The following is a 23,479-nucleotide window of genomic DNA, read 5'->3' as shown; positions in this document are numbered from 1 at the left end:
GCCTCGCTGCTGACGTAAGTTCCGTTTTGTAATTAAATGTCGCCGCCTACGGGTCTGGAGTGTGTACTGCTGCAAACGTTAGCCGAGGAGCCTATTTTAACCAAACTACACGATATTCTTAAGATATATTCTTTTACCTATTACCCCAGTTTTTCTTACAAAAATACAAAATACTCCCGTTTTCTACTATCACCTGCTTTAGATATTAGTTGGTCATTCATATTCTTCTAATTATTTCATTTGTTTTCTATTTTTATTTATTTATTTTTTAGTTAGACACTGTTGTTTTTATTTTATATGATTTGATTTATTTATTTACTCACTTTTGATAATAGCACTTTGATAATAAAGAAATTTGGCATTTTTATTCTGATATAACTATACCCTGGAATGTGTCTTATTTTCCCTCGCTGCAATGTTTTGCCTCAACAATGCAGCCTCATCACTAATAACTTGATCATCGCCCCCCTAACCAATGATCCATCCTGTGTTAATGTACTTTGACCTCGCTTAATTTTGTCATTCATGTTCTATTCTTCTTTTACCTTGTATCTCCATCTCCTGCACTTGGTATTTTCCAGCATTGTATAGTACTGTTTTACACCTATACACCAACGGTGCATCTTTGACACCCTCACCCTCACTCGTAGAGTATCCAGAGCTACCTCCATGCCTATTAAGACGCTTTTAAAATATGCAATATTGTCTGGAAATCGCAACTGCTTCCCTAGGTCAATTAAGAGATGTGACGCAGTTACTGTTGTGAGCAGGCTCCTCTGAGTCTTGTGGGTTTAAGGTTTCTCCCATGATCAGGAATCAGTTTGTCTGGTGTCTTCTACTTCCCGCAGGACTCGGTCATGGCGGCAACCATACTTGCCATCTACTAAGGCCTTCGAGCAAAAGCTGAGAATGTGCGCTAGAGTTCCTCTTTTCTGGCAGAGCTGGCACACACATGCGTCTGAACAGGTTAGAGGGTCTTGTGGGGACATCATACACCAACTGGAACAAGAACTTAACATGGTGTGGGTCCGCCTTCCAGAGTTCGGCCCCTGGTGATATGGCAGCCATCTATGCACTCCCACTTGGTCCAGGCCCCCCTGCCTCGTTCATTCACACCACACTGCTATAGCAAGCCTCCTCCACCTCTGCATGAACATCCTTGATATGCTTTTACCTTTCCTTCCCTCTGGCTCTTCTGTAGCATGGTTCTGGGTTGCTACCCAGCCCAGTGCGACCTGTAGCCACAGATCCTACCAGGGTGCTCTGTGCTGCAGCCTCGCCTCTACCCCCTCTACCGAATCCTGGGCGCCCTACTTCCTTCTCATTATAACCTTGTCGTCTACTGAAGTTACTTTTCACTCAGCAGAGTCTTTGCAGAGTCTCTGCTAGACTGCTGAAGGGAAGCTTCACCTTGCTGTTAGTGAGCCCAAACAGGTTCTGAGGCTCTCCATGCACCAAACCTGAGTCGGGCCTCCCCTTACTTCTAGCCATGAGCTTTACCTTTATTAAAAAACAAATAATGAATCCATAAACCTTTGGTATAATCCACAAAATAAACAAATTATCCTTTATAATGTTTGATGGTGTTTTACATGCCTGTCTAGCTCTTGCCTTCCTTGAAAATCAGTTGGATGTGTTTTTGAAATCAGTTTTACACCAAATTACTTATAAATATTGTTTGATCATGCTGGTTCAGTGTGAATACGACCCTTGTCTATTCTCATGGTTAAGTCTATCTGATATAAACTATTGCTTATTGATCACAAAGATCATCCTGTTTTATACACAAACAAGAGATAAAACTTATTTAGTTACACGCCCAGCGGAGACTGTTCTGAATGCTGTATGTCCTCAGGTGGAGCCGAGAGGCCAGAATAAAAGCAAAGCAAAGAACAGAAGTCCAAGTGTTAGTCGCAGGGCTGAACTTGGTCTTGCCTCTGGCTTTTTACATTCCCCCACTCACTCACTCTCCCCCTGTGAATGGCTGTCTTTGTTTATTCCACAGAAACACGCAGTCTCCAGCCGATTAAATGTGTGGAATTAGTCGTCAATTTTAGCCTCTCACAAACAAATATACTGAACAGCTTAGCCCGTTGAATTGTTTTGTTATTAGTCAGAACATGTGAAATTCTTATCATAGTTTGGTAAAAACGTTATTTAAAAACCATCTTCTCACGAACTTGCAGTCATTTTATATAAATAATCAATTTAATAGATGACAACAATATTTCAACATTGCTTTTTGTGTCAGGAAACAAACATTTGCAGAATTATACCAAATGGAAAGAAGCAATGAAGTGACACAGCATGAATTATTACTCACATTAAAATATAAGCTACACAGTAAGAGTGTCAGTGTAAGATGATAAACAATATAAATCTGTGGTAAAGACCATTATTCACATTGATGATGGAGCAGGGCCTGGTCTCCATTCCAAACAAGGAAAACTGTGAGGAATAAAAACATGCAGTGCAGAGGGGTCATACATGTGATTCTTGGTAATCCCTAAGTAGCAAAGCTGGCCAATTATCTCGAAAGATTTGTTTCAATCTGTGTACTTCTAACTCACGCATAAAACTAAGTAATAATGAGATATGGTTTGTAACTGAGGTGAAGTTTTCTTCTTAAAAAAGTATGTCCGTGGTGTGTGTGATGTGAGGTGTGTTTGGCCTGAAGATATTGGCACACAAATGAGGTAAATGTCTGTGATGACGTTACAAGCTCTTGTTCCCTCTTTTTTCCCTATGTTTCCCAATTATTACTTAACTGTTCAGTTCAACAAGTCAGCGGAAAGCACAAAAGACTGTTATTTACAAAAAGAAACGGTGCAGTGGTGTGATATTAAATAAGCCACAATAAAGTTAAAGTCTAACACGATAACAACAGACACACTACTGATATATAGGGTTTAGAAAAAGGTATTCTTTAGTCTGGTTAATAAACTCCTACTAAGACGGCACCATTTCATGGCCACATCTTTTCTGCTCCTTGGAGATGGCACAATTTGTTAGGCTTTATTAATGCTGGTTTGATTGACAGGCGATTCACACTGCTCTGTGGGACATTGTGGCGTCTGAGATGTCAGGCTATTCAAATGGCTATAAAAGTAGAAATATTACATCAATATGGCACATGCACACTCATATTCAAACATGTACTACTCATGCATTCATCCATTCACACTCGTCCCATATTTCCCATCAGCTGAGCTGCTGTCCCTCAAGGTCTTGTGAGTGTTGTGTAAACAGGCTGCTCCCAGTGTGTGGGGCTGTGGGAGGGGGCCACGCTTGAGGGGTCTCCAATGGTTGTGTAAAGAGGCCTCTGTGTTGGGCCCATGTAAGAGAAGGCTGAGTAGAGACCTGGGGTCTGGCTGGAGTGGGCGTAGTACGCCCCAGTGGCCTGGTGATCGCTGTACTCAAACTGAGCTCTGCTGGCCAGCGAGGGAAATGCTGAGCCATAGTGGGGCAGACTAAGTGGGGTGTAGGTGACGTGGGTGCCTGAAGAGGGCGATGATGAGGCCTCGGCATAGTGGCTACTGGAAGCAGATTCACTCTTTATCTGGGCCTTGGATGGGTCAGAGGAAGACGGCAAAGCCTGCGGCTGCTGCTGCTGTTTGGAGAGCCAAGCGGAGTGACCGCTGGCGGCAGCCAGGGCGTAGGCGTAGGAAGCCGAGGATCCAGCGGAGGTCGCCCCCTGAGGATGCCCGTTCGGAGGCAGGTACTGGTCAAACTCATTGACATCAAACGGCTCGATGTTGGACATGACCTCGTGACTTATCTCTCCAATGTCCATGGCGCCAAAGTCAATGTGGGGTTTAGAGCTCGGCCCGCCGGATGTGCCTTCACCCACCAAACCGAGAGCTCCCCTGGACCCTGCAGATCCCCCTGCTGCCCCGTCCCGTTTTCCATCTGAGAGCTTTGTAGACTGAAGCTCTGTCTTTGGGGTTGTGGGAGGAGTTGGAGGGCTATGGCCTGAAAAAGATATTTAACACGTAAACTTCAGTGGTCTATTCTTTTTTTTATCCTGCAAACCCAAAATATGTGGGATGACTTCAATGTTTGAAAAGTATGTTTGAGTTCAGAAAACCTAGTTTATTTGTGATGTTTCTCATTTGAATGTAGTTATTTGTAAAAGCCAGGAAAAAACATGACAACAAAGAAAGAGTCCGAAAATCCGAAAAAACTCCTACAACAACTTATCTTTGGAATGGGCTTGTATATGTAACCGTGTAGGAATGTATGAGCAGCAGTACGTCACATTGACTCACCAGCAGGATGGTGGTGGTGATGGTGGTGATGGTGCATATCACCCAGTGGAGACCCAGGCCCTCCATTGTGCTCCAGGTGCAGGGTCTTGTAGTGAGACTGGGAGTGGCTGGCCTCTCCCTCCCCCTGACTGTCAGATTCATTGGCAGGAGCTAGTTTGCCGTTCTTGCGTCTCCGGGGCTGGTACTTGTACTCAGGGTAGTCCTTCTTGTGCTGTTTTCTCAGCCTCTCCGCCTCCTCGATGAATGGCTTCTTGTCGTTCTCATTCAGCAGCCTGGAGGGGGAGAACAGCGAGTGATTTATTGCTTGAAAGCTCCATTTCCCTCATGAAATCTATGACATAATTAACATGTCATTAGGAGAAATTGGTCAAAGTTTGCTGGCGTGCACTTTCTGATCAAGGGCCACATGCAGTTAATAGCATATATACTGAGATATTCAATCACTCATACACTTAACAACTCACTTCAGTAGGTCATCATTTAAAAAGCAATGTCAGTTTTTATGTTATGTATCTTTTGTGCATATCGGTATGCTAAATTAAAATTTCATCCCATCTACTAATATAATAATTAATGAAGCATAAAAAATGTAAATAACGGTCCGCTACAAATGACACAAGTGGCTTTATTTTATTTTTCCTTCGCATAGAGATTACTTATGGTCGTCAGTGTTTCTATTATAAGATACATTTAATCGTGTTCTATTTTTAATGACATAATGTGATGTCAGTCACAACTTTTATTGTTGCATGAAAATAAGATTATAATAAGATAATGTTTAAAAAATTTAGAGAGGGATGTGTGGCCCCAGTGTTGACACAAACCTCCACAGTTTCCCGAGGGTCTTGCTGAGCTCGGCGTTGTGCAGGTGAGGGTACTGGTCAGCCAACTTCCTCCGGGCTGCCTGAGCCCAGACCATGAAGGCGTTCATGGGCCGTTTGACGTGCGGCTTCGACTTGTTCCCGTTGTTGGCTCGCACCGGCATCGGCACCAGAGTCCAGTCGTAGCCGTCCAGCACCTGACTGACAGCCTCCCGGATCCCGATGGGAAAGCGATCGTCCTCTTCCTCAGATTTGGGTATGGAGGCGTCGTCCGGGTCGGCCACGCAGAGCGTGGTGAGCTGCTGCGGCGGGTCCAGAGGGGAGTTCTGCCGGGAGGACGCTCCAGGGTGGACGGGTGACAGTGAGCGAGCATCGTCCGAGCCGCCGGGGCTCAGCTCGGCCTCCGACAGGCTGTGCTCTTCACCGGACATGCTGATCTCGTTTTCAACCAAAAAGCTTGAAAATATCAAAAGTGTAAAAATAAAACAGACAATTGGTTATTGTTATTTGAAGTGAGAGCTCGGGTCACAGCTGGTTGTTTCCCAACACGGCCATGACGTCAAAAGTCCAAATCCTCCGGGCTGACTTCAAATCCGTTTATTGAGAAATGTGCTCCACCTTAGAAGGAAACAAGCAATTTACTATACATACAAGTATACTTTTTGTTCCTATTTATTTAAGTAAATTGACTTTGTTTGTTTACCGTGACGATCATTCAATTAAATGCATTTTCTGAACGTAATACACGCGAAAACAAATCTGTTTTAATAGAAATAAACGGCGAACTTCAACTCAACACTCACTTATTCTAAACGTGAATAATGCAGAAACTTAAAATGAAGCGATATATAAACTTGTGTAACTTACCAAGTTGAAGGTGCAGCGGTTGGACATGAAGTGTGTGTGTCCGAGTTTTGTCGATGAATGGCTGCTCTGTGTGGCAGCAGCAGGTCTTAAAGGAAGCCTTGTGAGGAGGACTGGGGCAGAAAAAAATGATTAAAAGTGGAAAACATTCCCAAAGAGACATTCCAACACAGCTGTAGCCCCGCCCGTCACGCGTCGCTCTGCGTCCTGATTGGCTCGCCGCTGACCGCGTCGCCCTCTGATTGGCCCGCTCTAGCTTGTACAGTTCGCGCGTCCATCACGGCTACAGTTCTAACAGAGAAGAGGTGAGATTTGACAAGAGAGACGTTTCCATGACTCCACAGAGCCGCCATTTAGAGGCATGAGAAGGCCACCTTTGTTTGGCGTGTTGACATGCTTTATCAAACAAATAAACAATCGCGGAGAGAGTTAATGAGTATTTGGCCACCGAAAATTATTCACAAATCAAACTTTTACCTCTTTTTGCCCATTTAATTTATCGGCTTTTTTCAGATTTGATTGTATTATTAATTAACGCAAGAATAAACTGGAAGTTTCTATTTTTCAACATCACATCGGTTTATCAGCTTGTTACTCTGTAAGGGTTTTCATTATACCTCATTTACTTTTTAACTGATTTTAATGGATTTCCCGTCGGATTCTAGACGGCAATAAAAGTGAAAAACTCTTTTCACATTTCAGTTAACACGTCTTTATATTACGCGTATATTATAAATTGTGGTTAGAAACACAAAAAATTATAAAGAAAGGGGTGAAAAATACATGATCGCAAGAGAAATGTATAAGCCGCGAAAATAATGGAAAAAATAGAAAAATAATAGTGTGAGCCTGCTCTGGTAAAAACACATCTTCACCTTCATGAATATATATATTCCTCTGGTGCGTGATAATGATAAGTGAATGGTTTAATATATCACGTTGTGACAAATAATCTAATTTACCTGTGAAATATATTTTTTTAAGTCCAAAATTTGAGTTGTTTTTTTCTCAATGAAATGAGAACTTTTTACCAAGCGATAAAATATATTTGAATGCTTTAAGGGTGGAAGACGACACGCACGCTCGTTGACACATACACACACACACGCTCAAACACACGCACAATAAGGCCTGTGTCTCTCTTCTCTCTTTAGTCTCTTTGTCTGCATCTCAGGTGAATTGTAACCATGTGATCAAACGCCCTGTCTCTATCCATTAAGCCTCGTAAATGAAAAAATGGGGAACAAAAAGCAGTTTTGTGCTGCAAACATGGAAAAAATGATAACAGAGAGCGATGTGTGCGTCTTTTTGCCCTTATGTCCGAGCGTAGACACTGGTCTCACACACACTGAACACACTCAGACAGGACACTTGGATCTTTGCTGCTGCGACACTTATAAAAATATTCCATGTGGATTTGGTGGAGGTATATGGGGGGCGTCTGGGTTGAGGGGCGTACAGTCGACCTTCTCCACAGCTCTTGGATTCGTCTGGGGCCTCCAATAAGTGAGTGTTGTGTGTATGTGTGTATATGTTTATGGAAGTGTGTAGGAAAACGGCTTAAATTCGTGCGCTATCGCAGACGGAAGCTGTGGTTTACCGGCGAGAGAAGCAAGTGAGCCCTCAGGGGAGACTGGAGACGCGCGGCAGGTTCGCAGAGGCCGATCCGTTATTCAGCTGCTCAGTAATGGACCATGTTTACCCTCCAACGACCGGTTGTGCTTTTACACTCGTGCCAAATATATCGACAGAGCAGAGAGTGAACTGTAATTTGATGTAGACATAAAGTGAGGAAGACCTTAAGATCCGTTAGAGACAGATTGACTTCAACACAAATTACAGTATTTTTCTTTCCGATTTTCTGAATGCGTTTTGTGCATATTGTCGAATAAAACTACGGCATAATTATCGTTTAATAATACCCGACAGTTTGTGTTTATATTTGCTGTGAACTATGTGGACAAACATTACATTTATTTGATGTATTATTTATTTGATATGGAATTAAATATGCCCCCCTTAAACAATTCAGTTTCAAAGCAGCAACATTGACGCTATGTTCTAACATTATTTAAGTCTTTAAAAAAAATTATTATCGTCTAAAATTTGATTTAAATATAGTATAAAACCGCGCTGCACTCTTGTCTCTGTCAAATAAAAATAAAGAAAAAACGTTTATGTAGAGAACATACACATAAAGATTTGGGGGCTTCAGCCATTAGTTTATTAAATATTAGATGAAAAACAGGACTTATCATAATTATTAATATTAATACTTTAATAAAGTGTAGTGTTTAATATTTCACCCTTTAATCCAATGAAATTCTATTTAGTTAATTTAGCTACATTAGTAGAAACCCCCTAGTAAGATTTAATAAATATTAAATGGACGGTAAAAATATAGGAATGTTCAAATCTGCCGTTTATAATATAACTGTAATAAAAAAGTAAAATATTAAATAGTGTGTATAGACGAAAAACCTAGGCAAGCCTTTTATATTTATTATCACATAACTATACACAATTCTTATGTCACAAAGGTAAAACTAAAAATGTATTTATTTAAAAAAAATATTACCGAATGGGCAAGAAGTTTTTTTTTAAATATAAAATACTTCTGGGTAAACGTCCCTAAAATCATTTCACTTTGAAGCTGGTCAAAGTTAGTTTTTTTCCCGGCAAAGTATTACATTCGCACGAAAAACATTTATCCGTATGACCGAAATATATTTCTAACAATGATGATTTCGCAAAAATTGAAGCAACAAATTTTCTCCGCGATTATTTCACAATTTACAAAAACATGTTTTTCTCCTCAGGGGTCCTACTGGAGTCTTACCTTATTAAATTGAATTTGTTCTGCATAATAGATAACAAACAAGACTTTCTTAGGCTGAACTTTGTTAATGTGAATTTGGGTAACGATAGTTTGCGGTTCGTTAAATACAGTGGTTCGCCCGCTATTTAAGAAAACAGTTTATTACATATTTATTATATTTCGGAGGGAAAATAATTATTGAAGGCCAAACATATATAAACATATATATATATATATATATATATATATATATATATATATATATATATATATATATATATATATATATATATATATATATATATATATATATATATACACACTATTTAATATATATATATAAAACATAATAGAAGAAAAACTCTTATTTGCGTCTTATTTTAATGATGTAAATAATAATAATGTAAATAGGTAGTAAATATAAATACAAGTAAATAAGTACTCTGAAAATCGTATTGCTGGAATTCCCTTAATGTGCAAAAAGAATCGTGATTATTTGACAGAGGACAAAGTGGACACATGTTTCATGTCGATCTCAACCACGGTTTTCTTAGTTTGGTGTAGCATGACACCTCACACATTCACCAAACGCATCAGAACTACAGAGTTATTTATACTTTTATTATTACCATTATTTTTTATGGACTTTATGCGCAATACAAAACTTGACTCCCTGTGCCCCATTGAGTATGAAATATCTTGTTTTTAACAGCAGGTCACAGTAAAGGGCAGCTTAATCTGGGGCTGAATGAAATGCAACTTTAATGCACTCTTCATGTGCTGCATGTCATGATGGGCCTGTGGGCGACTGTAACTGGGAAAATAAAGCTCACATGGTCTCATCAGTCTGACTCTCTAACTGCCCATGTGACTGCTGTAATGAGCCTCTCCATGGCTGCAGACCACTGTGTCACAAGAATCATACTTCCTGCTGGTCCTGGGGGGGAGCATGGGTGGACCAAGTCTCATGATCTAGGAGGTCAAGAAGGCTCTTCAGGTGTACATTTAGTCATGGGCAGCAACATGTGACCAGCGTCTGAGTCTTGTCCATTTATAGACTTTTAGATAGAAATTCAGAATTTGAAAATATATTTTTATCAACATCAGACGTCTGAACAGCAAAAAAAAACAAATGTAAGCTGAACCATATCAGTCAATTCAGGTTATCATCAACAGACGTTCTTTATTTACAAAAAAACAACCAAAACAAACAGTCGTGAATTAGAAGGGAAGTACTCACTGCTTCACCTCAGACTATTCTCTATTTGGGACATTTGAAGACAGTCTTTTTCAAGTTACTAAGAAGATAAACATAAACAGACTAAACAAGAGCTTTTATCTTGTTTACTAATCAAATGAACTTGTGGTACAAGGCAACAACAAGCCTGAACATTTATGACATTTCAAAACATTATTTTAAAAACTACAGAGAAAAATAGACCTCAGCCAATCATCCATGCTGTCAACTAATTGTTTGTCAAGCTCTAAATTAAACCGCTGCGAAAAAGAAAAGAAAATGTTTCGACCAGCAGGTTCAACAAAAGAGCTTTTTTGACAAATTACTGAAAACGATTGTCCACTTAGTGCTAGATACTGAAAAAACTTTTCAATGTGGGTTCTTGATTGGCCGCTTGACAACAGCTAATTCAAACTAACTGAGATAATAACTCACATGTAGCAACAGTCAGGCTGGTTATCAATCAAACATTAAAAAATATATCAGCGTGAAGATTATCGGCTAGTTTTAGGAATTGATATAATGGATACATTGAAGATCAATTGTAAACAACACACAACAATTGCTCCACATATCCAAATATGAAGAAGGCCAGAAGAGAAACAATCGTGATTCTTGGGCAAACGAATCAGTTTGGTCCTGACGCACTAATAAAAAACTCCGGAAGGGAATTCCTGAACAATCTGGATTAGAGAGAAGACAGAACTGGATGATATTGGGAAAAAGGGATGAACAAAAATAAAACACGGAGTGGTCGAATATGAAGCAACCGGGTCACATTCTCTGTCAGGCGGATGTAAAATAAGTGGAAAGTGCCTGGCATGTCAAGGCCAGAGTTCATTTGTTCCAAAGGATAAAAAAAGACACAGAGAATGTGGAATGACATCTGTCACTTTCTTGACCAGAAGAAGTTAGTTAGGGTTTTGTATAACCGCAATCTTTATAACTTACCACCATGTTGTGCATATATAATTAAGGTGCCCTGGGATATTTTCCAAGTGTGTGAAAATGTTTTGGGGGGAATTCCAGCGCTGCATGCTGACAGTAAATGAGACTGAGGCTCATGTGACCGGAAAACATTGCATTTCAGGCTGTACTGTACATCATATGAACAACAGTAGGCTCTGTGTCCGCTCACTTCTGTCATTATCCCTGACCCAAATAATTGATCTATTTGATATGATGACACATGCAGTTTTATTTACTCCATTTTTTGCATCCGAATGGAAATAGTTGTTTTAACCTTTCATTGACATATGAGGAGAATAATATGAATAACAAGTTCCTAATCATCTGTGTGTTATGTGATGTGAGTTATTGGTGGGATGCTACCTTGGAGAAACATACTGTTTGATGGTCCAGAGATGGACGGCGGTTCATAAGGGGAGACTCAATCGTACCCTTCCTGAAGAGTTAAAAAAAAAAAAGAGACTTACAACTCTTTGTATCAATTGGTGTCAGAAGTGTCTGACTCAAAAGTAATGCTATGATGGAAAATGCATAGGCAAGGTTGAAACAGCCGCGGATAGAAGAAGGATGGCTGAAGTGAAACTCTTCTTTTCCTAACAACCGGCTGTGTGAATGTGTTTCCCATGAAGTAATGCTAGAGGTTAAGCTCAGGTTAGAAACTCCACTCTCTGTCATAAATAGTGTATGACGTAATGTGGAAATGTTAGTGTGTTCAGAGTGCACTCACATTTAATGTTAAGAAGTGTTAAAGTATGATAAGGTGAATGAGTGAAACAAGTGTGATGTCAGGAAGATGGATGGATGGATGGATGGATGGATGGATGGATGGATGGATGGATGGATGGATGGATGGATGGATGGATGGATGGATGGATGGATGGATGGATGGATGGATGGATGGATGGATGGATGGATGGATGGATGGATGGATGGATGGATGGATGGATGGATGGATGGATGGATGGATGGATGGATAGATGGATAGATGGATAGATGGATAGATGGATAGATAGATAGATAGATAGATAGATAGATAGATAGATAGATAGATAGATAGGATGCTCTATGACCTTTGTCACTTTAGTTTCGGTCAGTGAAAGAACGCAGCTGCAGCACTAAAATGGCTCTGCCTCTTTTTCTACCGTGTATATGAGCAGCCATGAATCCTCTCTTTGTGCTCCATCCGCAGCCCCTCACAACCCCCCTCATCGACCCTCCTCTCAGTTTCTTGACTCTTTTTTTTGGTGGTGGGGGGGGGGGGGCACAGGCTTTTAGGGTGAGATGGTGGCAGTGCTGGTGAGGTGGTGGCAGTGATGGTGGGGATGAGGAGGGTAACTTGTTGGACCACATTCCTCTGCAGCTGCGGAGGCTGGTGCAGACTGCCTGCTGGGGGTTTCGGGGGGGAATCATCATCACATTGCAGGGCATCATGAATGGACTTTTGTCCTCTGGTTTGCTGTGTCCGCAACTAGTTTCTACAACTTCATCCTAAACAGAGCAGCACTGGAGCGGCACTGGAGCGTTCTTATCATTTATTGATAAAGCAGATATTTGACTGCTGTGATTAGTTGTTATTTAATTTTTCCTCTTCACTCAAAGGAACCTTCATCAATCCTAAATGGTTAATTGTTTCTCAAAAACTCTTAATACATACCAATGTTAATACTTCATGTAACACTTTGTAATTAAAAAAAACGAATGTTTGACATTGTTATTGAATTATTTAAATGAAATAAAAATATGTTGTTTATGGGATGAGTTGTTCGTTGTTTTTCCACTTGTGTGTTTCAACTGTCAATACCGACCTGTTATTCAGCATGACAGCTTAGATAATCAGATCTGCTCGGATCTGCCCTGATTTATTTCTTCTTACTGATATGTATATTTAACAGAATAAGTGACAACAACATTCTCAGTTTGTTCAAAATCGAATGCCAAGTAAAAGAAACAAAGCATTTGACACAATCACTTTTGACAATTTAGAAGAGACCCCAAGTTCCACAAAGCAACATAAACTGCAGCAAATGAACAATATTTAACCAAAACATATGTTTGGAAAGAGCATTATTATTATTATTATTATTTTCAATTTAAATTGTTAATTTTTTCGTTAATTTATAAATAGTCATCCATTTTCTGTCGCTTATTTGCTGGATCTTATCCCCGCCTCTTCGGGCGAAAGGCGGGGGAACAGGTACAAGTCTTACCTACGGACAGTTTCTCCAATTTTCTAGCCAATCTCTTAATCTTATTGGACTGTGGGAGGAAGCCGGAGTGCCCGAAATAAACCCGGGCAACACGGGGAGAACATTCAAACTCCAAACAGAAAGGCCGCAAGTTGCCTCCCACCGGACCTTGAAGTAAACCTGCGACCTCTTTGCTGCGCTAACTCTGCGCCACCGTGCGCCTAGAATACTAAAAACAGAAACTTAAAAAACTAAAACAAGATTATACACCTTTTTTAATTTAGCGTGAATAAGTTTCCCTGGGGCAAGTGAACGCACCTTCATCTGTTTCCTCTAAAACAGCTACTGTAAGCAACATTTCATAAAAAAAACATTTCTAAAAATAGAAAATATATTTTATGTAATGACTACAACCTCAAATAACAGAACATTTTTAATAATAAACTGTAACGTCATATTTTGTTGTTGTTTTACAATGACTGCTTACCACTAGAACTCAATTAATTCATTTTGACTTGAGGCAAAAACCACTGAGACAAAAGGAGAATTGACAAAACGTCTTCACAGAAACACATCATGGTTGTTGCTGTCCAGAAGACGCAGGGTGATTCCGAGTGTGATGCTGATGATGAGCTTAACAATGGTGGCATTCAAGAATCTCATCCATGGCGATTTTGACCTGCGGTCGTACCCACAGCACGCTGTTTAGTCATGCATGAATGTTGATGAACAGTCGACCTTTAAATTCCATCTGAAAGACAAAATGGAACTTTTAAAATATGTTTCAAATATTTCTCATATGATTGAGCTGTGTTGTGTTATCAACTTTTAAATAATCAATGGTTTTCATTAAATCATTAAATGAATAACAGTGTTGGTTGTGTTTTTGTAAAGGAACTGTTTGTATTATGAAATACGCTAAAATATCTCGTTAGATGTTCTATATTATTCATAAATAGTTAAATCCTAAATCTTCTGTCTCAGGTGCTTATTCCACGAATCAACGAATCATTTGGTAGAACTTTACGTCACTTCAATAGGTTATTTGAAGGGAAGAGAGAGACAGCCTAAGGGTGAGGCGCATAATAGTCTGTTGTATTCAGGGAGAAGGGAGGGATGAAAGAAGACTTGTGGAGGATGAAAATATCTTTTATGACAGCTCTCTTTAGTGTTTACCTCTTAACCCGTACAATGTTATAGGTTTCTAAACACATGTTCATCTGAATAGTGTGAGATTACCTGTTTGATAATACAATATTCATTATAGATATCTATGTATTCCTTTCAAATAGTTTAGGTTGATATCAAATATTTTGCGGATATTTAGTTGTCAGAGAAGGCAGATTATGACTAAATAAAACTCTAAAGTAAAGGAGTGCTGACTTTTAAAAAACATCTACATAAGTTGCTAATGAGTTATTTGAAGATGTGTTAAGTTCTAAATTTATTTGCGTGTAAATGACTTAATCAGTTTTAAAAAATATATTATATTAGTGGTCTTTGTTTTTGTCCATAATACAATTTTCTAGTTATAGTTTTCAGAACATTATCCTGAGTTTTTAGACATTTTGATTTTTCTTTGTTTCATTTCCTTTTTTACATAGATAATCATTTTTCTGTCAACGTGTTACAAATAATAATAATCACTACAATATTCAGGCGTCATCTAGCGGAGGAGCAGGGAACTACGAGTGTCTTGTGTGGCGCATGAGTTCTGACAGGAATGGTTCTTGGGTCGAGGTAGTGCTGCTGATGTAAAAGTGGACGACATTGAAGAGTTAAGTGAAGAAGAGCCTGACGGTCAGTAATGGTTGCCCCGAGTTGCATCCAGCCCAGCAGAGCTCTGTTGGTTTGGACACAATACTTCTCTGTTTCCTCCTGCCAGCCGCCTCGCACACAACAACACACAACGGCTCATTATGGAATCAAAGATCCCGGCCACTGAATACTGTCCCCCGCTGAGAACGCCACTGTCACCAGCTCTGGTCGGACTGCCCGAGGGGACAGACAGCCAGTGAGGCCAGAGAGGGCACAAGATACACACACATGAAAGCACACACACTCACCCTGCTGCACACATGAGTCGGGAACACTCAGTCCAGTCAGCCATTAGTAGTCCTGCAGAGGTCACCGAGGTCACCCAGCTGTTCCTGCTCACACATGTTGATGACAGGCAGCATCAGAGAACAACAGCCTGCACGCTGGAGACAACAATGAACCACATCAAAGCCTCATTGATGACGCTATGAAGACAAGGTCTGTCCTCAACCTGTCTCACTTTTTATTAGTGACTCGTTTTACCTCCACCACCGGGAGAAGCAGCCAGGTGACATGAGTCTAATAAGTTCACTTCCACTCTGGTACAGAGAGGAACAGGACCAGAAAGAAGACAGGTATCAAGACATTCGGAGGAAGAAGGGTATCAGGAAGAGAAAGTAAGACAGGTATCCAGACAATAGGAAGAAGAAGGGAATCAGGAAGATAAAGTAAGACAGATATCAGGACATTCGGAGGAAGAAGTGTATCAGGAATAGAAAGTAAGACAGGTATCAGGACATTCGGCGGAAGAAGGGTATCAGGAAGAGAAAGTAAGACAGATATCAGGACATTCGGAGGAAGAAGGGTATCAGGAAGAGAAAGTAAGACAGGTATCAGGACATTCGGAGGAAGAAGGGAATCAGGAAGAGAAAGTAAGACAGATATCAGGACATTCGGAGGAAGAAGGGTATCAGGAATAGAAAGTAAGACAGGTATCTGGACATTCGGCGGAAGAAGGGTATCAGGAAGAGAAAGCAAGACAGATATCAGGACATTCGGAGGAAGAATGGTGTCAGGAAGAGAAAGTAAGACAGGTATCAGGACATTCGGAGGAAAAAGGGTATCAGGAAGAGAAAGTAAGACAGGTATCAGGACATTCAGAGGAAGAAGGGAATCAGGAAGAGAAAGTAAGACAGGTATCCAGACAATAGGAGGAAGAAGGGTATCAGGAAGAGAAAGTAAGACAGGTATCAGGACAATAGGAGGAAGAAGGGTATCAGGAAGATAAAGTAAGACAGATATCAGGACATTCGGCGGAAGAAGGGTATCAGGAAGAGAAAGTAAGACAGGTATCAGGACATTCGGAGGAAGAAAGGAATCAGGAAGAGAAAGTAAGACAGATATCAGGACATTCGGAGGAAGAAGGGTATCAGGAATAGAAAGTAAGACAGGTATCAGGACATTCGGCGGAAGAAGGGTATCAGGAAGAGAAAGCAAGACAGATATCAGGACATTCGGAGGAAGAATGGTATCAGGAAGAGAAAGTAAGACAGGTATCAGGACATTCGGAGGAAGAAGGGTATCAGGAAGAGAAAGGAAGACCGGTATCAGGACATTCGGAGGAAGAAGGGTATCAGGAAGAGAAAGTAAGACAGGTATCAGGACATTCGGAGGAAGAAGGGTATCAGGAAGAGAAGTAAGACAGGTATCAGGACAATAGGAGGAAGAAGGGTATCAGGAAGAGAAAGTAAGACAGGTATCAGGACAATAGGGGGAAAAAGGGTATCAGGAAGAGAAATTAAGACAGGTATAAGGACAATAGGGGGAAGAAGGGTATCAGGAAGAGAAAGTAAGACAGGTATCCAGACAATAGGAGGAAGAAGGGTATCAGGAAGAGAAAGTAAGACAGGTATAAGGACAATAGGGGGAAGAAGGGTATCAGGAAGAGAAAGCAAGACAGGTATAAGGACAATAGGGGGAAGAAGGGTATCAGGAAGAGAAAGTAAGACAGGTATCCAGACAATAGGAGGAAGAAGGGTATCAGGACAATAGGAGGAAGACAAGTTTTAGGAACAGCGAAAAAGACAGGTATCTAGGAAAGAAAGGATGAAAAGTAACAGGACAATAGGAGTAAGACAGATATCAGGACAAAAAAAGGAAAACAGTTGTCAGCACAAGAGAGGAAAACCGGTTTGAGGAAAAGAGAGGAAGAAGGTTGTCAGGACAAATGAGAAAAACACAGGTATCTGGAAAAGAGAGGACAAAAGGTATCAAGAAAGTAGGGGGGGACAGGTATGAGGACAAAATAAGAAAACAGTTATCAGGCCATTAAAATACGGGTACAGGACAACGAAGAACGATGGGTTTCAGGACCAGAAAGGCGGACAGGTTTACAGGACAAGAGAGGAGGACAGGTATCAGGACAAGGGAGAAAGACAGGTATTAGCATAAGAGATGAAGACAGGTATCAGGACAACAGGAGGAAGACAGGTATCAGGACAACAGGAGGAAGACAGGTATCAGGACAATAGGACAAAAGCATCTATAACAATAATATAAAGACAGGAATCAGGACAATAAAAGTCAGGTACCAGAGCAAGACACATGTCAGGATTACAGGAAGAAGACAGGTGTCAGAAAAGCAAGAGGAAGACAAGTATCCAGACAACAAATTCAATTCAGTATAATAAACATGACAACATTTTACTGACTGCTGCCTCCATGGGAGGAGAATGTTTTTACACAGAGCTGCTTGGGTGGATCGAAAGGTGAGCTGTTGTTGCCACGCAAATAACAAGCAGTAAGTTTGTTGATCTAAAACAAACATATAATGAATCTATAGTGAAAAGAAACAGTGCTTCTTAATTATTGTATTTTAACAATAGTAATTACATCCCTTTTATTTTCTGCAGCAGAAAATAAAATATTACAAATGGGTATTTAAACGTTTTGAATGTTTCTTGGATACAAATAATTTAATTAACCATAAAGTTTATTTTATCGTTAGGAAACAACATGATCTTCTAAACAGCTTCTATTTGTCAGAAGAAATAAGTGTCTCATCTCTTGGAAACCAATATTTAAAACGGTATACACGATATGGCCACATGAGGGCGCTTGTCATGCAGTGAAGCTAAAATCAAATAGTTATCGTCAATAGTGTTATCAAATAAGTAATATTTAACAAGAATTTTGCTAGTGTAATTTGTATACAAAGTGAATATTATATTAACACAAGCTAACATTAAAATTGTTTGCGAAAACTGATACATTCCTGGAAAAAGAAGTCAGTATGAAGCACACTATGTCCAAAGTATAACTTAACAATCTAATATACACTGCTCTGTTTTGTTCAAATCAGAAACATGTACAAAATAGAGAAACATTTTTATTGTTACAGTGATACAATAAATATGTAGAGAAGGAACATGTTTGCCTCACTCTAGGGTTTATTTCACTATGTGATGAAAAACTTGAACATATTTACAAATGAAAAAAAAATAGAACAATAAGCTTAACTGTACACACATTTTCCAATATAGAAACCCTGTGTCTTTACTTTTTCTTACTAAAAAGCCTTTTGTTTGTAATGCTCAAAATGTCAAGACCTGAACACGTGACGGTTGGTCATCATATTAGGGTCGAGAGTAAAACACAGTCTTTGTTACATGAGGTCAGGAGGTCAAAGCTTCCCAAGGAGGCAATGAAGGTCCCGTGACCACTCGAAGCTCGCTCCACATCAGGCGCCATGTAATGAAGCTGAGGTGGAGATTATTTCTCAAATGTTAGCAGTCACAAAGGAGACAAGAGTAACTACAGGTATAACCATAAATCATGCTAAAACTCAGGGGCTAGCAAGTGTCCTTTGCTAATAAATTCAATGTTAAACTTCTTTATTGTCCTTGTCTTTGGAAATTTTCTATCAGGGAGACAAAGACATAGCAAGCCAGCCTTCACCAACCTTGATCACATTTTTCATCGTTAAACCCAGCTGAACAGTCAGGTAGCCTTCTTTCCAACTCAAACTCAGGGTCGACAGGATACCACAGATACCAATCCAGATATCATGAGATATGACAGGAGTTAAAAGAGCACAGATTATAATTCAAAAGTAGGTTTCGATGAGTCACGGTAGTGAAACATAAATCATATGTTTAGTAGCTGGATAAGTGGCCTGTCAGCTGATGGACACAAACAGACATCCAACGAATTGCCATTGAGTTTGGTAGTAGGACATGATCTAACATTATCTCTGGTGGAATGATTGTTTTTCTTCCATTGGGTCAACCTCCTACAAGTTTGGTGAAGAAAAAAAAATGTAAGCTTCGACAAAAATATATGTTTTCTTTGTTTAGTTTTTGCACAGTTGCAGTTCAGACAGTTGAGCACAACTTTGTTTTTTGGTTGGCTGCACACAAACCAAAGTGCCTCCATTAGCCATTGATTGTCTTCACACTCCGGACTCTCGGCTGATGTATAACGGAAGCGAGGGCTGGAGAGTGTCCACACTGATCTGGCTCTCTGAGTGAAGAACACATAACATCTCCCCCATCCGTTCCTCCTCCAACGTCTCCTCGAACCCAACATGATTGTCAGTTCTGATCTTTGCCTCTTTATCAGTCCTTATTGCCTCCCTCTTTATGTCTTCTTCATCGTCGCCGCAGCAGAGCGCCACCTCGTTCTCATAGCAGAAAGCACTAGGGGATTGACCTCCGAGTGAATGACAGGACTTTCTAGGGCGATAAGCTGTGGGAGATTGTGAGCAGCTGGATGAAGATGACGACTGTCCCTCACAAACAATCATTTGACTCAGTTCTCTGGCACTGCAGTGAGGGGTAGATGGCACTTCATAGGTCTTATGGAAGCAGGAGTAGTCAACGTGGTAGCATTTGCCTTTCTCAAACACCAACGGCTCAAAGCGGTGACCCCATAAGATCTCTTTAGCCATGTAGGAACTACGAGCCTGTGTAGTCATAGCCGTGGCCTCCACCATCCCCTCCAAAATTACGACAATCTCAAAGTCCTCCTTTTGGAGATCTGCCCGGCTCAGGTTGTACAGAGGACTGTTCTTGTTGATGGTGTGAACCACCACCAGTGGCGACACGAGAAACAGTCGGTCCAGCCCGTCATCATATCCCACATCGATGTCCGTCTGCTCCAGGGGGAGGTACTCACCCTCAGACGTCACGTGAGGTTTGATGAGCTGAGCACGCACATGGGCCTCCACGATGTGACTTTTGCGCATGTTTCCCAAACGCCACATTAGGCATAGTTTTCCGTCACGCATCGCGATAACAGCATTGTGTGAGAACAGCAACGTTTGAGCTCTCTTCTTTGGCCGCACCATCTTTGCCATGATGGTGCCGATCATGAAGGAGTCAATGATACAGCCCATGATGGACTGGACCACCACAGTCACCACAGCAATGGGGCACTCCTCCGTGACACATCGAAAGCCATATCCTATAGTGGTCTGTGTCTCAATAGAAAACAGAAAGGCCCCAAGGAAGCCTTGCATGTGGAGGACGCAGGGCCGCCAATCATCTGCTCCCGCCTCCGCCTTGCCCTCTCGATCCCCTTTCTTAACAGGATCATGAGGGTCGAAGTCTCCATGAGCCAGAGCTACTCCCCAAAAGATGAAGCCGAACATTAGCCAGGACAGAAGGAAAGCACTGGTGAAGATGAGCAGCAAATAGCGCCAGCGTATGTCCACACAGGTGGTGAAAATATCTGCTAGATATCTCCGTTGTTTGTCCTCCATGTTGTTAAACACCACGTTACACTGACCATTCTTCTTCACGAAGCGGCTTCGGAGGTGACCAGTGTCCAGGTCCAGACCGAGACGGCACAAAGGTGAAGATCGACAGCTGTTTTGAGAGATGGGTTTGTTGGGGACCCTCAAAGATAAGGGCCCTCTACCTTCATCACTCTCTGAATCTCCTTCTTCATCACCACGGAGGCAGGAATCCATCAGACTCTGCTGGTTCAGTGGACTGTGACCGTTGTTTAGGCCCAGTGCTGAGATCTTCAGGACATCTTCATCAGTGGAAACGATACTGTATCTAAAAGACACAACAGAGTAATTGAAGTACATGGCAAATCAAATAATACTTTGTTTTCTAGCGGCACACACAATCCAAGTGCAGTTGGAGTGAGTCAAGTTTCTCTGTTTCTCAATTATATATCATCCTTTTTATTGTGACAGTGTTTTTCTTTTCTTCACCCTATAATGGACAAGATGTGCCCTTTGAGAAATACATTGTCATAAAATGCATTTAAATTGATACTAGAAACGACAAGTTTATTATTAAGGTTAAGAATCAAGTGTTTCTTGTCTAACAAAAAAAAAAAAGTCAAAAATTGTGGAAATTGGGAACTTCTTTTTTTTAGACTAAAGAAGATAGTAATGTGAGTAATGCCATCTAATAACAGTGAGGAACAGTTAGTAGACATATAGTTTCCCGTAAAAGCCTGTATATGCGTATATAACATGTGTGGTGGTATTTTAAAATATAAACAACAAGTTACATGTAATAAATTATACTTGTATTTAAAAAACACAGTTCAGTATCAAGGGCATCATTTGTAAATAAATTTAATATAATTCTATCGACACTATAAACGAAAAATTTCAAGTTTCTGTACAATCAATCTCAAAAGTGCATGAAAAGCTTCAGGAAGACATGACAAGGAATTCATCAGTAACCTGATCTCCCACCTGTTGACTCTCACCGCTCCCATGGCAATGGTGATCATCAGGCTGTGTCTGCAAAGGCAGTAATGCAGGCTGGGACGTGCACTTCCAACCATTAAAGTTCTGATGATTGACTGGAAAGTGGTGAAGTTTGGAACTCTTTTCTCAGTATCTCATGGAGCAGGAAACTGTTAACAAAAGAGTGACAGAATTATTATTTTTTAAGCAAGTGAAGCAAACGTGTAAACTGAAGGTTAGCGGACCAAATTAATGTGTGATAACTGAATAATGATGAATCATTATCTTATAATTAACATTTTAAAATTGGACATAATTAATGACATTCCTCAAACGAATCCAATAAAAATGTACCTGCAACAGCACAGAACTTTTGTTAATCCACCTATGACCATAACCAGAAACAGGTAAGAATACGCCACACTAAAGGCCAAATTTGGCCTGCCAAGTAATTTTGTGTGGCGCCTGAAGTCAACGGAGATGAATGGCCATGTTGAAAACTTTAAGATACCAGTGTTAAATATAAGGTATAGAGATGATCAATGTTGACAATTATTTAGAGATTTCTGATACTGTTACAGGAGGTCATGAACTCATGTTCGAGGAAAAACAAATAATGGTTGGGATGGATCAAACCTCCAAGAATCAATAATCCAACTGATATTTCCTCTTTGAGACAGTTTGTGATTGATTTTGACTAAATCCTCACTCCTGGTGTGGACTGGAAGTGAATGCAACCACCCTCTCCAACCCACTGCTGTTAAACAATTGTGACGTGGTGACCAGTCTTTCATTAAACCGAATTTCAAAATGTCACATAGAGCTTTTTTCAATACATGTTTTGAATCTTTTACCGTGTTATTGATGTTAAATCTTGAAATATGAATGAGAACCATCAACCTTTTGCCCCCTGCTAATGCAGCTGGTCAGACAGTTATGTGATGAAAGCTTACTGATAGATATTTACGGTTAGTTGGCCCTGGGAAGCTTCAGGCCATGCAGAGGTGGAAAACAGACTGAGATCAGAGAGGACAAATATCCAAAAAGAGATGACTGAGTGTTAATCTACTGTTAGAGGAACAATTGATCTGCTGGCTGGCTTTGTGACAAAGTTGAAGGCTGATTTTACTTGGTTTATTATGTCAGCAGATGAGATCCAAAGAACCAAAAAGCACATGGTTGCATAACCAATAAAGGCCCAATTGCATGCGATATTCAAGGGCATTGATAGTCTTTGCTTTTTTTTTTATCACAGATTAATTTACTCACTTGTTTAGGTGACAAAACCATCGTCATAAGAAAACATGCATGTGGTGCCGACAGGAATCTAGACTTCTTATTCCTGCTCTACAATGGACAGATGTCACGATCCGGCCACTGATTGGCAAGATTTAGCGTGATTCTCAGTGGGATAATCCCAAAAGAGAAGATGATTACGTCAACTCAGTAACTCCCACATCTGGATGAAAATGTCCTTCATATGACACCACAGCAGTTCATGAAACAAAGTTGGATTCATTATTAAATTATTTATTTACCACTTTCCTATTCTGTAACGGTTGAGCATTACTTTTCTAAAATGTTGAAATAATGACCGATCATGGAAAATGTATTATATAGTTTATTATAAGAATTGGTTTCTTTTTATCAGAATACTGAAGTAATCAATTTAATAAAAAGAAAAATAAATTAAAATTTGATCTTCCGAAAGTCCAAAACATATAAATTTGCTTTTTGTCTGTAACAAATGTGAATTTCTTTAGTAAATTGTAAAAACAAGCTTTTAAAATAAATCATTTACGTATTTCTTAAATGTACCTATGCTCAAACTAAGTAATGAACAATA

General features: G+C 40.2%; 3 protein-coding genes across 5 annotated transcripts in view; 1 reads left to right on the top strand and 2 right to left on the bottom strand.

Moving 5' to 3' along the window:
* Window positions 1-2,908: 2,908 nt before the first annotated feature.
* Window positions 2,909-6,075, bottom strand: LOC148088711 (transcription factor Sox-10-like). 2 transcript variants are annotated; one of them, XM_087799043.1, is made up of 4 exons: window positions 5,957-6,075; window positions 5,093-5,707; window positions 4,269-4,540; window positions 2,909-3,972 (listed from the first exon to the last, which is right to left on the bottom strand). In XM_087799043.1, the coding sequence occupies exons 2-4, from the start codon at window positions 5,518-5,520 to the stop codon at window positions 3,221-3,223; spliced, it is 1,452 nt and encodes a 483-aa protein (XP_087655169.1). In that variant the 5' UTR covers window positions 5,521-5,707; window positions 5,957-6,075; the 3' UTR covers window positions 2,909-3,220. The 2 variants fall into 2 exon arrangements, with proteins under 2 accessions (XP_087655169.1, XP_087655177.1); XM_087799051.1 differs by having other exon boundaries at window positions 5,093-5,545.
* A 1,248-nt stretch (window positions 6,076-7,323) lies between these two features.
* The window catches only part of LOC148088708 (uncharacterized), a 38,911-nt gene continuing 22,755 nt past the window's right edge, over window positions 7,324-23,479 (top strand). For both annotated transcript variants that reach the window (XM_087798975.1, XM_087798959.1), the window contains exon 1: window positions 7,324-7,459. The gene's annotated coding sequence lies outside the window, so the exon portion shown is untranslated. The remainder of the gene's footprint in view (window positions 7,460-23,479) is intronic.
* Window positions 18,400-22,029, bottom strand: LOC148088710 (ATP-sensitive inward rectifier potassium channel 12-like). The gene is made up of 2 exons (XM_087798946.1): window positions 21,640-22,029; window positions 18,400-20,983 (listed from the first exon to the last, which is right to left on the bottom strand). The coding sequence occupies exons 1-2, from the start codon at window positions 21,729-21,731 to the stop codon at window positions 19,372-19,374; spliced, it is 1,704 nt and encodes a 567-aa protein (XP_087655072.1). The 5' UTR covers window positions 21,732-22,029; the 3' UTR covers window positions 18,400-19,371.

The sequence above is a fragment of the Callionymus lyra genome, chromosome 1 (assembly GCF_982586985.1).
Source record: "Callionymus lyra chromosome 1, fCalLyr1.hap1.1, whole genome shotgun sequence".
Taxonomy (NCBI): domain Eukaryota; kingdom Metazoa; phylum Chordata; class Actinopteri; order Syngnathiformes; family Callionymidae; genus Callionymus; species Callionymus lyra.
This window is presented reverse-complemented; position numbering and strand designations above follow the sequence as displayed.

What these genes read in the sequence shown, in the direction of transcription:
- LOC148088711 (XM_087799043.1), bottom strand. Translation starts at nt 5,520, where the DNA reads ATGTCCGGTGAAGAGCACAGCCTGTCGGAGGCCGAGCTGAGCCCCGGC. An exon ending in ACCCTCGGGAAACTGTGGAG is followed by an intron (nt 4,541 to 5,092) that starts GTTTGTGTCAAC and finishes CTCCCCCTCCAG; the next exon opens with GCTGCTGAATGAGAACGACA. An exon ending in TCACCACCACCATCCTGCTG is followed by an intron (nt 3,973 to 4,268) that starts GTGAGTCAATGT and finishes TATCTTTTTCAG; the next exon opens with GCCATAGCCCTCCAACTCCT.
- LOC148088710 (XM_087798946.1), bottom strand. Translation starts at nt 21,731, where the DNA reads ATGGTTGGAAGTGCACGTCCCAGCCTGCATTACTGCCTTTGCAGACAC. An exon ending in GGAGCGGTGAGAGTCAACAG is followed by an intron (nt 20,984 to 21,639) that starts GTGGGAGATCAG and finishes TGTGTCTTTTAG; the next exon opens with ATACAGTATCGTTTCCACTG.